Genomic DNA, 12524 nt, shown 5'->3' with positions numbered 1-12524 from the left:
TTGGGATTAGTTGTTCTTTGAATGTCTGATAGAATTCACTTGTGAATCCATCAGGCCCTGGCGATTTTTTCTTAGGGAGTTCTTTGATGCCTTGTTCAATTTCTTTTTCTGATATGGGATTATTTAGGTATTCTATTTCTTCTGCTCTTAATCTAGGCAGTTTATATTTTTGTAAATATCCATATCTCCTAAATTGTTATATTTATTGCCATATAATTGGGCAAAATAGTTTTTAATGATTGCCTTAATTTCCCCTTCATTAGAGGTGAGGTCTCCCTTTTCATCTTTGATACTATCAATTTGATTTTCTTCTTTCCTTTTTTTATTAGATTGACCAGTACTTTGTCTATTTTATCTGTTTTTTCAAAATACCAGCTTCTAGTCTTATTTATTAATTCAGTAGTTCTTTTACTTTCGATTTTATTAATTTCTCCCTTGATTTTTAGTATTTCTAATTTAGTTTTCATCTGGGGATTTTTAATTTGCTCGCTTTCAAATTTTTTGAGTTGCATGCCGAATTCATCAATCTCTGCCCTCCTTAATTTGTTAATATATGTACTCAAGGATATAAATTTCCCCCTGAGTACTGCCTTGGCCGCATCCCACATAGTTTGGTAGGATGTCTCATCATTGTCATTTTCTTGCTGCTCTCAGGAACAGGCCCTGGAGCTGCCAATGACTCAATGGGTGCCCTAAATTTGCTCTATTTCTCTTGAGCTGGCTTTGGCCCTGTAGGAGGTGTGTGTGGGGGGCGGGGGTAAGGGGGGCGGCGTTGCTCAGCTTGTGATTTAGTGAGAGCTGTTTCACCCCTTTATAGCATGGAAATGCCCCGATTCTACCTACCTTCCACACTGCGCCCTGTTGTGGGATCCCTCCTTTTGTCTGGATTTGTTTTTATGTCCCCTTGAGGAGTCCTGTATGTTTCGGTTAGGAGAGGTTAAGCGCTGCTTTTTACTCTGCTGCCATCTTAACTCTTCCTCTTCTTTTCATCCCATGTAGACTCTTGATTTTTCTTTGTTGCAAACCCTTAGGTCTACCTCCTTAATTGAGCTTTACCATCCTCATAGCAAAAATCTGAAATCTTGGAAGATACCCTCCTGAAGTCCTGTTGTCTATACCATACTTGAAAGAACTCTCCATTAAAGCAGGGCTAACAATTGGTCATCCAGCTTCTTGAAGATAGTATCTAATTATAATAATAAACCATAGAAACCTGTTTCGGCTTTAGACAGCTTTTCATTTAGGAACTTTTCCCTAGCCAACCCTAAATTTGCCTTCTGAGACTTCCAACACATTCCTAGCTTTGTCTTCAGAATCAAGAACAAATTTAGTTCTTCTACATGACTCTCCTTTAAATATTTGATGACAAATCTTATTTGCCTTCCTTCTACCCCCACCAGATCTTCCTTTTCAGTGGTAGCTTTGTTTGGAGGTTTTCTGACTTTTCCAACCCATTTTCATTTCGTCTTTCTTGGGATTCCTATGTCATAGTCATATTGCTCATTTTAATGCATTAATAATTTCTATGAATGAAAATCTCTTTTCAATTCAATGAGAGCATATTCTGGAGTGGGGCAGGGTAGACTGGGACTTGTACCACTTCTGCACAATATCAGGTAGGGTGTTGACCACATAGTATTCTACTACCATTTGTTAAATTGAATTGATCATGAATGTATTGAAATGAGATCTGTTATAAAATCAATTTAAATTTACTTTTTCACAAAGCACTTTCTTAATTGTAAATCTTACAATATAGCTAATTTTTGTTAAATAATAGCTAAATTTTTAATGACTGCAGTTAAAAGTTTGCAAAGCATTTTATATGTGTCATCAATGCATGTTCAGTTTTGGAAAGCATAATATTCACTTCAGGCAAGCATTTATTAAACACTTATTGTGTGCTAAACAGTACTAGGTGTTAGATGGTATATAACTGGAATTTATACAAAAACACTCTGCTATCATGTAATTTACAGAAGTAGTAGGCTGTGATACACAAATAAACACGCATAAACTAAAGCATCAAATGTCTTAATGTAGTTATCTTTCAGTACTCATTGACTTGTAGAATTTGAAGGTTTTATATTTTCTTTACAAATAAGGAATCAGAGGCCAAGAAATAAAGGGATTTTGTTAAACTCACAGAGTTAAACAGCAGGCTAGAAATTAGAACTTAAGTCTCCTATCATAGCATTCATTAGTCTTTCTCCTATAGCATGTTGCATCAATTTAACAGTTTTGAACCAACAAATTTGATAAAGTAGAAGATTTACTTTTTTTTACATAGCTTAAAATCTCAAATTTAAGAAGAGAAATTGTGAGTAGTAACTGAGATGTGATAGCTATTTTAAATTATTTCAATGGCTGTTGTATGGAATAGAGATATGGTCCCAAATTGTAAAACTAGAAGAAATATATAGACAAGTGGCAAAGAGATAAATTTAGACTAAAAATTAAAAATAAAATTTAATTATAATTGGTTACATTAAAATGATTCTCTAAATCAAGGCTAGGTGACTGTTGAGGATTCTTGTTTAGTACAGAATATGTTAGATGATAGCACTCATTCATACAATATTGCAGTCTACATGTATTTGAAATTGCAAATTCCTTGTCATAGGAATGAGAGGATCCAGGTTCTGGTAATTATAAAAGTAGTAATAGAAGTTCTCCAGGCCTTAGCAAAATTCCTATGGTTTAGAGATGGGAAGAGACTGCTAGTGAAAAAGATTCTGGTCTCAGGAATTGGCTTGCAAATCTCAAACTAACTATAGAAGGAGAACAGAAGATTAGGCAGAGGTGGCAACTCTTATGTCATTGTAATGACAGGTATAACATGGAATTCTTTAACTCTTTGTAGTCAGAACAAAACTATACTTAACATGAATCAGAGGTTCTGATTTCACACTACCCTTTTGTTATAGTATGTTTCTGTTAGAAATGAGAGCTTTCAGCGACCTGCAAAGAAAATGGCAACAACCAAAAGCTAGTAATTCTGGCAACCTGTTGGGAAAATTGTTTTCAGGAGACTCAACTGCATGTTTTAATTGAAGTCAAGGAAAATAAGATATATATTTTTTAGAAATCTACTTTATGTTAGTATAATCCATAGAGTAACCATTACCTGAATTAATTTTATGGCAAATCACTGCCAAAATAAATCCTTTCATAGCAGATTACTTAATTTTGACAGTTTCTTTAAGTTAGTGGAAGAAATGAAAGATAGTGCATGTATTTGGAGCAGAATCATTAATAAAGCTGTAGAAACTTAATTATGATCTGTCAGTGACAATAGAGTTTTGACAGTAAGTAATGTTTGGAGTTTACTGAAAATATATGTATTTGAAGTTTGTTATTATTTAAAATTATAGTGGTATTTATCATTGATATTGAACTGCCCTAAAATACCCTCAAAATGTTATATGTGGTCTTGAGATTTATTCTAGAAGAAAAAATCATTTAAAGCTGTTTTTCCTCAAACTTTCAAGTGGGTGGATTTAAGACCTTGCAGCCCTCTGATTAATTTTGCCCCAGGGTTCAAGGAACACTTGCTAGAACTATTTCATTCATATGCTTTGTTGTATGCTATGAAAATGGAGTATATAGCATTAAGCACAATATTTGAAATGTGAGGAAACAATTTGCCTTCTTTTCCTTTCTCCTCTCCCCCTACTTCATGTGGGTCAGTTCCAACAGAGGGTTGAGGCAATACTAAGAAGGTTAGTTGGGCACTGCAGAGTTCAAAAACTGTCTAAGGGTTTTTAACATAATTACGTCCTTCTTGGATACTGTCACAAATGGCTTCTCCTTACCCATCCCCTTCTCCTTCGTTCTGCTCGTCACTCTCTTCCCTGGGGTTTTTCCTTGATATATGTCTTTTCCTGGGTAAAACAGGAAATAATGTGATTGCTTTATGATTACTTCATACATTCTAGATAGCATGAAAATACTGTTGTAGCTCTGTGGAAATGGGCAGAGATGTGGTCTGAGGATAGGAAGAAGCTTAGAACCTTCAAAAGCACCATAGGATAAGTTTTAGGATAAAGATTTGTTCCCTGTTTATATTTTGCCAGTGATTTCAACCTGTAGTGAATCATATCATGCCTCTAGGTAATCAGCCACAATGGTTATTATTGAGAATGACTTTTGAAAATTAGGGGGTAATTAATTCAGTTCAGTTAATCAGTAATTGCATATCTACTGTGTGCTAGTAGAGAATATAAGACAAAAATGACTGTCCTTTTCCCCCAGGGTGTTGATATATAAACATGTATTCAGGTAAGCAAATTCAAAATTATACATAATAAATTCAAATTGATTTCAGATTTGAGGGAACACGAGTTTATGGTTACTCAATTTGTAAGTGCAACTGGTATGTTTCAAAGTGGCAGCTTTGTATGTCAGTTTAACCCCAGTGATTTTAGTTCAATGATAATTGAGTTTATGAATGCAGGGCATATGGAGATGTGTGCTGAATTTGGCATTATGCTGGTGGATGCTTATGGAGCTTTTGATTCCCTTTGGTTCACCTCCATACAGGTTAGAGCATGAAATTCAGCAACTGAAGCAAAAGCTATGTGAAGCTGATGGTGTTCACAAAGGGCACCAGGGAACCCTGGTGCAGAATCAATCTTACTCTAACTCCCTAGTCAGTACTATAAAATCTCAGTCTCATCTGGTTCCATTGTCTGATAATAGGGAGTATATGAGGGAGATTTAGGATCTTATTTTCTCATCTAAGTTAGTATTTCCTTATTCTTCACATTAAGAGAATCCTTGTGGAGATCTTTATTATAGGCTTCATACTATTTATGACTTATATTCATTTTATTCATCCTTCTTTCTACATAGCATATTGGATGTTGAAATATCTCTAAAAGTCATCAGCATAGCTAAGAAGTTGAGGAAAAACTTTGTTTCTATGAGTGTAAAACATAAACTTGAGGAAAAGGAACCAAAAGAATCATTCTTGAAATGGTTGTGGCCCATGGAACCATGCAGCGGATATGAGAAGGCAAGAGAAGTTAAGAGAGAGCAAGGGAAGCAGGGCAGAAGAGATTATCAAATTGGGAAAAGCAGAATAAGTTGAAATTTGTGCTCTATTCTAAAAAATAGTTTGGATTGTTTATTTAGTATGCATATCTATCTCTAAATTGAGAGGTATCTCCCTCTTTATATTCCAATAAATAGAAATAAACATATTTAGATATATATGACAGATATATTATGAAAACAATATATTGTTAGTAAACTAATGCCAATATTTTGAATAACATCATCACTGTAATTTTATACTATGCCTATTTCATTATAGTAAAATAATTTTCAATCTGGGTTGCTTGGTGAATTGTAGTGTGGTTTAGAGGTTTGAGTTTAATCACTTTTTTCTATAAAAAATTACTACTTAACTTTACACTGATCCAGATACAGAATTTCAACTGGTCAGTTCTAAGTCATAGGTATTAAATATGTATGTTTACATGTAAAAACTTAATAAGAATGGCATGAGCTTTTCCATCTCTATATTTGTTATTGATAACTATTAGTGCTAATTTTTAATGTTAAAAGTCAGCACAGTTAGCCTACTTGTGAGTAGACTTAATTCAATATTCGTTGCATATAGTTAATAACATTTTGTGTTACTTTAATGTATAATAAAGTATAGTTCATCTGAAACAACTCCCTCTGCCTAGGCTTTTAAAAAATATTTTGAGCATACTTAAGAATTTTAAACTTCCTACACTTGCTAATAGTCTTAGAAAAAATGAGATAAGCTTTTTTTAAAGGATGTAGTAAGAATGTAAATATAAAGGATCATGATCTACAAATTACTTTAAAAAAATTAATTAGGATGTCCAATTAGCATTCATAGATTGGGTAATTCTGAAGCCAAACCAAACAGGTAAGCCAGTTTTGCTTTGGGTCACTCCAGAAATAACCCAGATTCCTGGGGCTTTCTAAAGTGTGCATGATCTGAGCTATGTCAGGATGATCTTCCAAGCTTGGGCTAGACCAATGTTCGGCAACCTTTTTGGCCGTGAGAGCCATAAACGCCTGCAGAAGGAGGAGGATGGAGGCGGAAGGTGCTGGAATATGGGGCAGGGGCTGAGGGACTCCCTGCCAGGACTGGCCAGTCGGGAGGTGGAGCCAGATATGGCTCAAGAGCCATACATTGCCGACCCCTGAGCTATACTGACTTATCCTAGAATGGGAAAGAGTAATAGTTGATGTTGTTAAACCTCAGGAATATTTTGCTTCAATGTATAGGATCCTAGACTTATAGATTGTCAGAGATTGAAGAGACTTTGAGATCAACTAGGTTACCTCATTCTTTTTCCATATGAGGAAACAGAGACTTTGTGAGGTAGCATGATTTATAACTGGTGGTATAGCTAGGGAATGACAGAGCACGGAGGATTGGAGATTGGCAACAAACTCAATGGACAGTCATGATGGTGTACAATTCTTGAATACCTGCTATATGTTAGTCCTTTAGAAAATACAGACAGAAAAGATTAAAAACACAGTCACTTTGAGGAGGCCAGACTTTAGGGCATAAAACGGAGGTGAATAATAAGATATAGTGTTATGTACTAAATTGTAATATAGAGATTCTAAATTCTATATGAAATCAAAGATATCCTCTTGTGAGGATAATCTAATACAGACACAGTCTCTTAGGTCAAAGGATTGTTTTCAGGATGATGAATTGATGCGTTTTTTTTTTGTTGAGGTTAGGTTTCGGGTTTTGTTTTTGTGTCTTCTTAAAAATCAAGTTTTGTGAAGTAAGAAGGATAAGGGAGGAGATTGAAAAATGGGGAGACTAATACATTGTTTGTGGAACTTTGAATTAACCAATCCAGCTGTTTTGGAGAACAATTTGGAATTATGCCCAGAGATCTGTTAAAAACCTGTGTAAATACTTAGACCCAATATTGCTGGATCTATTTCCCAAGGAGATCAGGGAAAGAGGGAAAGACTTTATGTTTCAAGATACTCGTAGTAGCTCTCTTTGTGGGGGCTAAGAACTGGAAATTGAAGCAATATCCATCAGTTGGGGAATGGTTGGACAAATTGTGGTATATGATTGTGATGAAATATTCCTGCTATGGAAGAAACAATGAGCAGGTTAATTTCTTCAAAAACTTTGTAAGATAAAGTAATTAAGAATAAAACAAATAGAACCAAGAGAAAGTTATATGCAGTTGTAAAATTAATATTTGATGAGTAATTTGTAAATATCCATCTCTAGAGAATGAACTGAAAAAAGAAACATGAGAAACATCTATCAATCTATCTATATCTTTTTGTTGGGTGATACTTTCTGTGGTGTGGGGAAGGGAGAGGGGGTTGAGAAAATGGAAAAAAAAAGAACAAAGGACGTTATAATGAAATAATCTTAAAATGCCAGGCAGTTTAAAACATTCCAAATTTGGACTTTCCTACTAATTTGTTTTTAGGCTTAATGCTTATATTGAAGAAGAAGTGCAGCGGCGCCTGCAGAATGTCCATCCCAGGATTGGAGATGCCAACATCTATTTATCTCAGTCTAAAGAATTGCCAAAGGTGAGCTGAATGAGGCAGGAAATGGTGGCTTCCAAACAATAGATTTCCAAAGGAACTTTCATAAAATAAATATTTCATAAAGAGAAAGATTATTCTCTGTGCATGTTTCCTCTCATTTTTGTTGTTAGGGTTGTTTTTTTTCCTCTCAGAAGTAGTAATAATGTAAAAAAAAAGTTACCACTAAACTTAATGTTAATTAAGAAATTTTTGGCAAGATCAAGAGAAACAGATTGTGACTAACACTTGTTTATCCTCAGGTTTATTTTGGGAAGAGTTTGTAAAGAGAAACTAAGATTTCAAGTAGCTGACTTATGTACATTAATTTGTTTCTTTAAAATTACAATTGTGATATTTTGGTGACCATAACTCAACTTCACTTACCCTTCCACAAATGGATACAGCTGGGGCTTCCAGTCCATTTCACACATTAACACAAGGAACATTACATGTTTTCTTTTGAAGTTGATGAATGTTAGTGATAGCCTGATTCTTTCAGTAAAGGATATTGCTTACCTGTTAGTACATAGCAAGGAGTGTCCTCAGGCAATATTATATTTAGTATTGTACTTGGATTTTTAAAAAGATGAGTGAAATAGTTCAAATGGCTTGTAGGCAAGTAGAGTGGTGGAGAGTCATGATTATCTCAAGAATAAAAAATTCTGTAGAGGCTTTGTATTCTTGATAGACAAGCATGTTTCTTTAGGTCTTAGTTCTCATAAACATTTCTAATCAAACAGTTTTACCTCCTTGAAAATCAGATAACTTAATTTTTATTTCATTTCCAGGATAATGAAAAACTTCACAATGGCACTATTCAGCGTAAGCTTAAGTATGAGGTAGGTAATAATTTTTCAGATTGATGGGGTCATCTTAAATTATGGCATGCTCATGTGATAAATTTTCTTAATGTTTAGTTGCATAATTAGAAATTTGAAGTGACAATGAGATTAATGTTTAATAGAGAAGGCAAGCTATTATATGAACTTAAAATTAAATAGAATCTTGCAAGTTGGATATAGCTTTGACTTTTTCTTATTGGCAATAGCTGTGATCAAGACCTTTGGGGAAAAATACAAAACAACTCTTAATTTAAAGCTTTCTCTTTCCTCATCCTTCATTAAAATACAAATTATATAATCAGAATCAGAAATGAGATTTGGAAATGTAATAGAGAGCTGGTCAACATTTGAAAAATTGTATAAACTTCAAAGACCCTGAGCCTTCATATTATTGCTATTGTTGCCAAGGAATATTCTTTAGTTACTGATTACTATATTCTTCTGATGGATTATGTACCATAATCTTATCAAACCAAAGTTTTGGTTTGGTATTTCGATATAAAGCTCATGAGGTTTTATTTGGTAATCTTTATATATTTTCTATATATACTCTCTTACATTTCTACTCTTTTGTGTACACACACATACATGGGCATACATGCACCCCCACCTCTCCTGAATAAATTATGAAAGCATTGAAAAGAATTTTCCATATATTCCTAAGCTAAAATAATTCTAGTTAACCTCTACAAGTAGAATTGATTTAATCTTCCTTTACTATCATCAGCCCCTATTCTTCATAATCATCTTAGACTAATAAAATTATCTTCTTTCAAGGAGGTGAGATTCTTGGGGAAAAAAAGTTTCTTTCTTTTCTCTATGCTACAAAACCTAAAGATAGTGCATTACACATAGTAAGAAGTCAACAGATATTTGCTATTAATGATTCATTTATGCCTTTAGAAAACATTGTGTGAATTCCACCAAACTTGAAATCCAATCAGTTATAGAAAAGTGGCTAAACTACCAATGAATTTCTCTTAGGCTTACAGTTTAATTCTTAACAGACCCACTATATTTTTTTACTTTGTGGGTATGCAAGCCTGTACTTATTTGTTTGCTATTGGAATGTGAAATTAATACATATCCCTCAATATTATCAATTATACAAAAAGTACAGCAGTAAGAATAGACTCTGTTAATTATATAAATTATAGACATTTCAGATATATGATATGCAAAATGCAGAAAATGATTGACTGTTCCAAAATTATATCATCTGTTCCTCAATCAGGTCGTTCATTTTTTAGAGATAAAATATCTTTATTTTTATTGCATTGTGAATATTTGCTTTAAATGAGTGAAACCAGATCATGCCTTCTTGAATCACATATCAATCAATGTCAGTGGATTTGTTTGTAATTTTGTTTCTGAATAAATTCACAAAATGAAGCCAATCAAAGTGAATTTAAAATTATTATGTGCAAAGAATTGTAGAGGATAAAAACAGCATTCCTATCTCTATTTTTTGACATTTTGAACAGAAAAGACGATCTTGGCCATCACAATGTCTAGATCCACTTAGATCTAAATGTGATACAGATTCTTCCATTATTATTAGAGAAGAAATGAACAAAGTAGAACAGAGGAAAGAAAATAATTCAGTAACATGGAATACATCAAGTTCTACAAATTTCTTATTTGTGTCACAAGAGAGAAAGTGCCAAGAAAGGAGCCAGTGTTCAGAACAAGAGTTTCCATGTGGAATTAATTACAAGCTAAATTGTCCTGACTCTGTTGGTGTTTTTGATCAAGATTTTTGTCATCAAAATTACCTTCTTGACTGTCTTCAAACAAACAAGGGGAGTGCAGAATGTTTGCAAGATAAGATAGAGAATCTCAGCTATTCAAAATTCATGGCAATGGCAGTGGCTAGTGAAGATGCCTTCAGCTCAAGAATTGAATCTAGCTGGAACTTCCTGCAACATAGATCCAATACAACATCTGGAGAGAGTAGCAATGAGGCCAGACACAGCAATGTCCTTTGCTTATTTCTTTCTGAGTCTATTTCCAATGAGAAGAGTCCATCCCATATAGACCCTGAGAAGTTCCCAGCCCCAATTCCTTTCCATGAACAGCATCTTGAAAAGGAGCTAAACATAACAAAACAAAGTACCCTAAAATTTACCCTTGCACCTGCAAATGGCAGGACAGATACATACTATGGCTTAGAATATTTTTATAACAAATTTTCTGGCCTTTATAAAGGCACTAGAAGTAACTTCCTCCAAAATAGCACAAAGATGCTTAACCAAGCAAGACATATGAGTAGTCTATATAACCCCAGTGGCCTGACCTCCCAAGTAACAACATTAATTAGAAACTTGCCAGTTCTTAGAAGCTTACCCCTGGAGATGCCCTGGAGGTCATACATGAGGTGTTTAGATCCACACCCCTTAAATGAAGCTCAAGTTGTCATGAGTGACAAGGCCCAGTCTTTGCCAGCACAGAGCCCCATGCATTATATGGCCCCAGCTACCTCATTAACTGCAGGGGCACAAAGTTCTTCTCAATGCTCTGTTTTCCAGCGAATATATGACAGTGCCAGAAACCACTTTGCATTCAGACAGACTCTTGTGCAGTTTCCAGCTGAACTACTGAGACTTCAGGATTTGCCTTTAGAAGACCTACTAAAGTGTGTGACCTATTTCCCGCATGAACTTTGGGGCAAACTAGATGAATTAAAAAGTGTTTATTGGCTTGCTGTTGCTAATTGCAAAGAGCCTGATCCACAGCCAGCTTGTTTGATTCTGTGTAGGTCAGCCTTATTTGCCTTACTTCTATCAAATGATTGCCCAGGTTCCCTAGACATTTTTCATATTCTTCCTCTTTCTGTGCTTAGAGAGATTCAAGTTGGTTTTGGAGGACAGTGTGTACGACTTCTGGGCTCTTCAGAAGACCACTTGCTCACTGTGTTTAGTTACAACAAAAACTTCACTCAACAGATATGCCATGACCTACTAAATCCTTTAATGTCTGTGTCAGACAATGCCAGCTGTTGTAATCATCCTTTGCTTAGGGAAGATTTAGTTCAGATTTCACTTGATTGGAGAACAGAGGTTACTGATTTGGTTTTGACAAGTGGAGTGAGAGTGACATCTAAATTCCAAAGTACTCTGGTTGACATTATTTACTTACTTCATGGAAACATGGAAAGCAGTATTCCCTCCCTGTCAGAGGTTCAACTACTCTTATATACTACAGTTAGAGTAGAGAGTGACTCTAGCCAAACACATTGTGCATCATTAGTTCTTCTTAATACACATATTGGACTTGTGAGAGAAGATTGTGTTTTCTTTCCCCATACAATTTCTCCAAGAATAACTCCTCGACGCTCACAATTTGATGTGATTAAGTTCCGTGCTTTAAAAGAATTCAGGTGTGTTGTTGCAGACCAGAAAAACTTGTTAGAGGTAAAGCTTGTCTTTTTCAAAAAGCATAAAATTGTACCTGATTCAAGAATTGGCTTTCCTGGACACCAATTATTCAATCCCCTATCCTATATTGTAGATGACCAAAATGATCCATCTGAGGTCTGGAGACTAACTTTCAGTTCACAAGAAGAAGCTCTTTGGCTTATTAGGTACTTGACAAGATTCTAGAGAGTAGATTTTTAAAAGTGCATTTATAATCTATGTATTTGAAATCTTTCCTTGATAGAACAAGTATGAAAAATAATCAGTAAAGGGAAAATAAATACCCCAATGTACCTAACTTGGAATCGAAATAAGGGTGATATCTAAAACTGGAAATTTAAGAGTTTTAAATATCAACAATAAAATAACTGTTAATGAAGACTTGATAAAAATGCTTATTTTAACTACCTCACTTAATTAGCCTTAAAGTATTACTTGATTAAAGCACTTTTTGATTACATTTGACTTTGTATTGATTTATAGTATTGCAGTTCTTGGCTGAGTTCTGAAATAGTTTGGGCTGATTTTTGTTGCCAGAAAAAATCTTTTCAGTGACTTGACTGACATTCATTAACATATAGAGATTTAATTGTGATTAGGGAAGTTGTATAGCAGAAGCTACTGATACACATCACTTCTTATAAGGACACAGGTTTTTAATGTCTCTCTACTCTTTAAAAACGTGAAGTAGATTCAGAGA

General features: G+C 34.5%; 1 protein-coding gene across 1 annotated transcript in view; it reads left to right on the top strand.

Annotated features, from left to right (window-relative positions):
* KIF16B (kinesin family member 16B) overlaps positions 1–12025 on the top strand; it is a 222028-nt gene extending 210003 nt beyond the window's left edge. The window contains exons 20-23 of the mRNA XM_044663419.1: positions 4543–4704; positions 7464–7569; positions 8355–8405; positions 11354–12025. Coding sequence (XP_044519354.1) covers positions 4543–4704; positions 7464–7569; positions 8355–8405; positions 11354–12010 — 976 coding nt within the window. The 3' untranslated portion in view covers positions 12011–12025. The remainder of the gene's footprint in view (positions 1–4542; positions 4705–7463; positions 7570–8354; positions 8406–11353) is intronic.
* The last annotated feature ends 499 nt before the right edge of the window (positions 12026–12524 follow it).

This window comes from Gracilinanus agilis, chromosome 2 (assembly GCF_016433145.1).
Source record: "Gracilinanus agilis isolate LMUSP501 chromosome 2, AgileGrace, whole genome shotgun sequence".
Taxonomy (NCBI): Eukaryota; Metazoa; Chordata; class Mammalia; order Didelphimorphia; family Didelphidae; genus Gracilinanus; species Gracilinanus agilis.
Note: the sequence above shows the minus strand (reverse complement) of the source record. Positions and strands in the feature narration are given on the sequence as shown.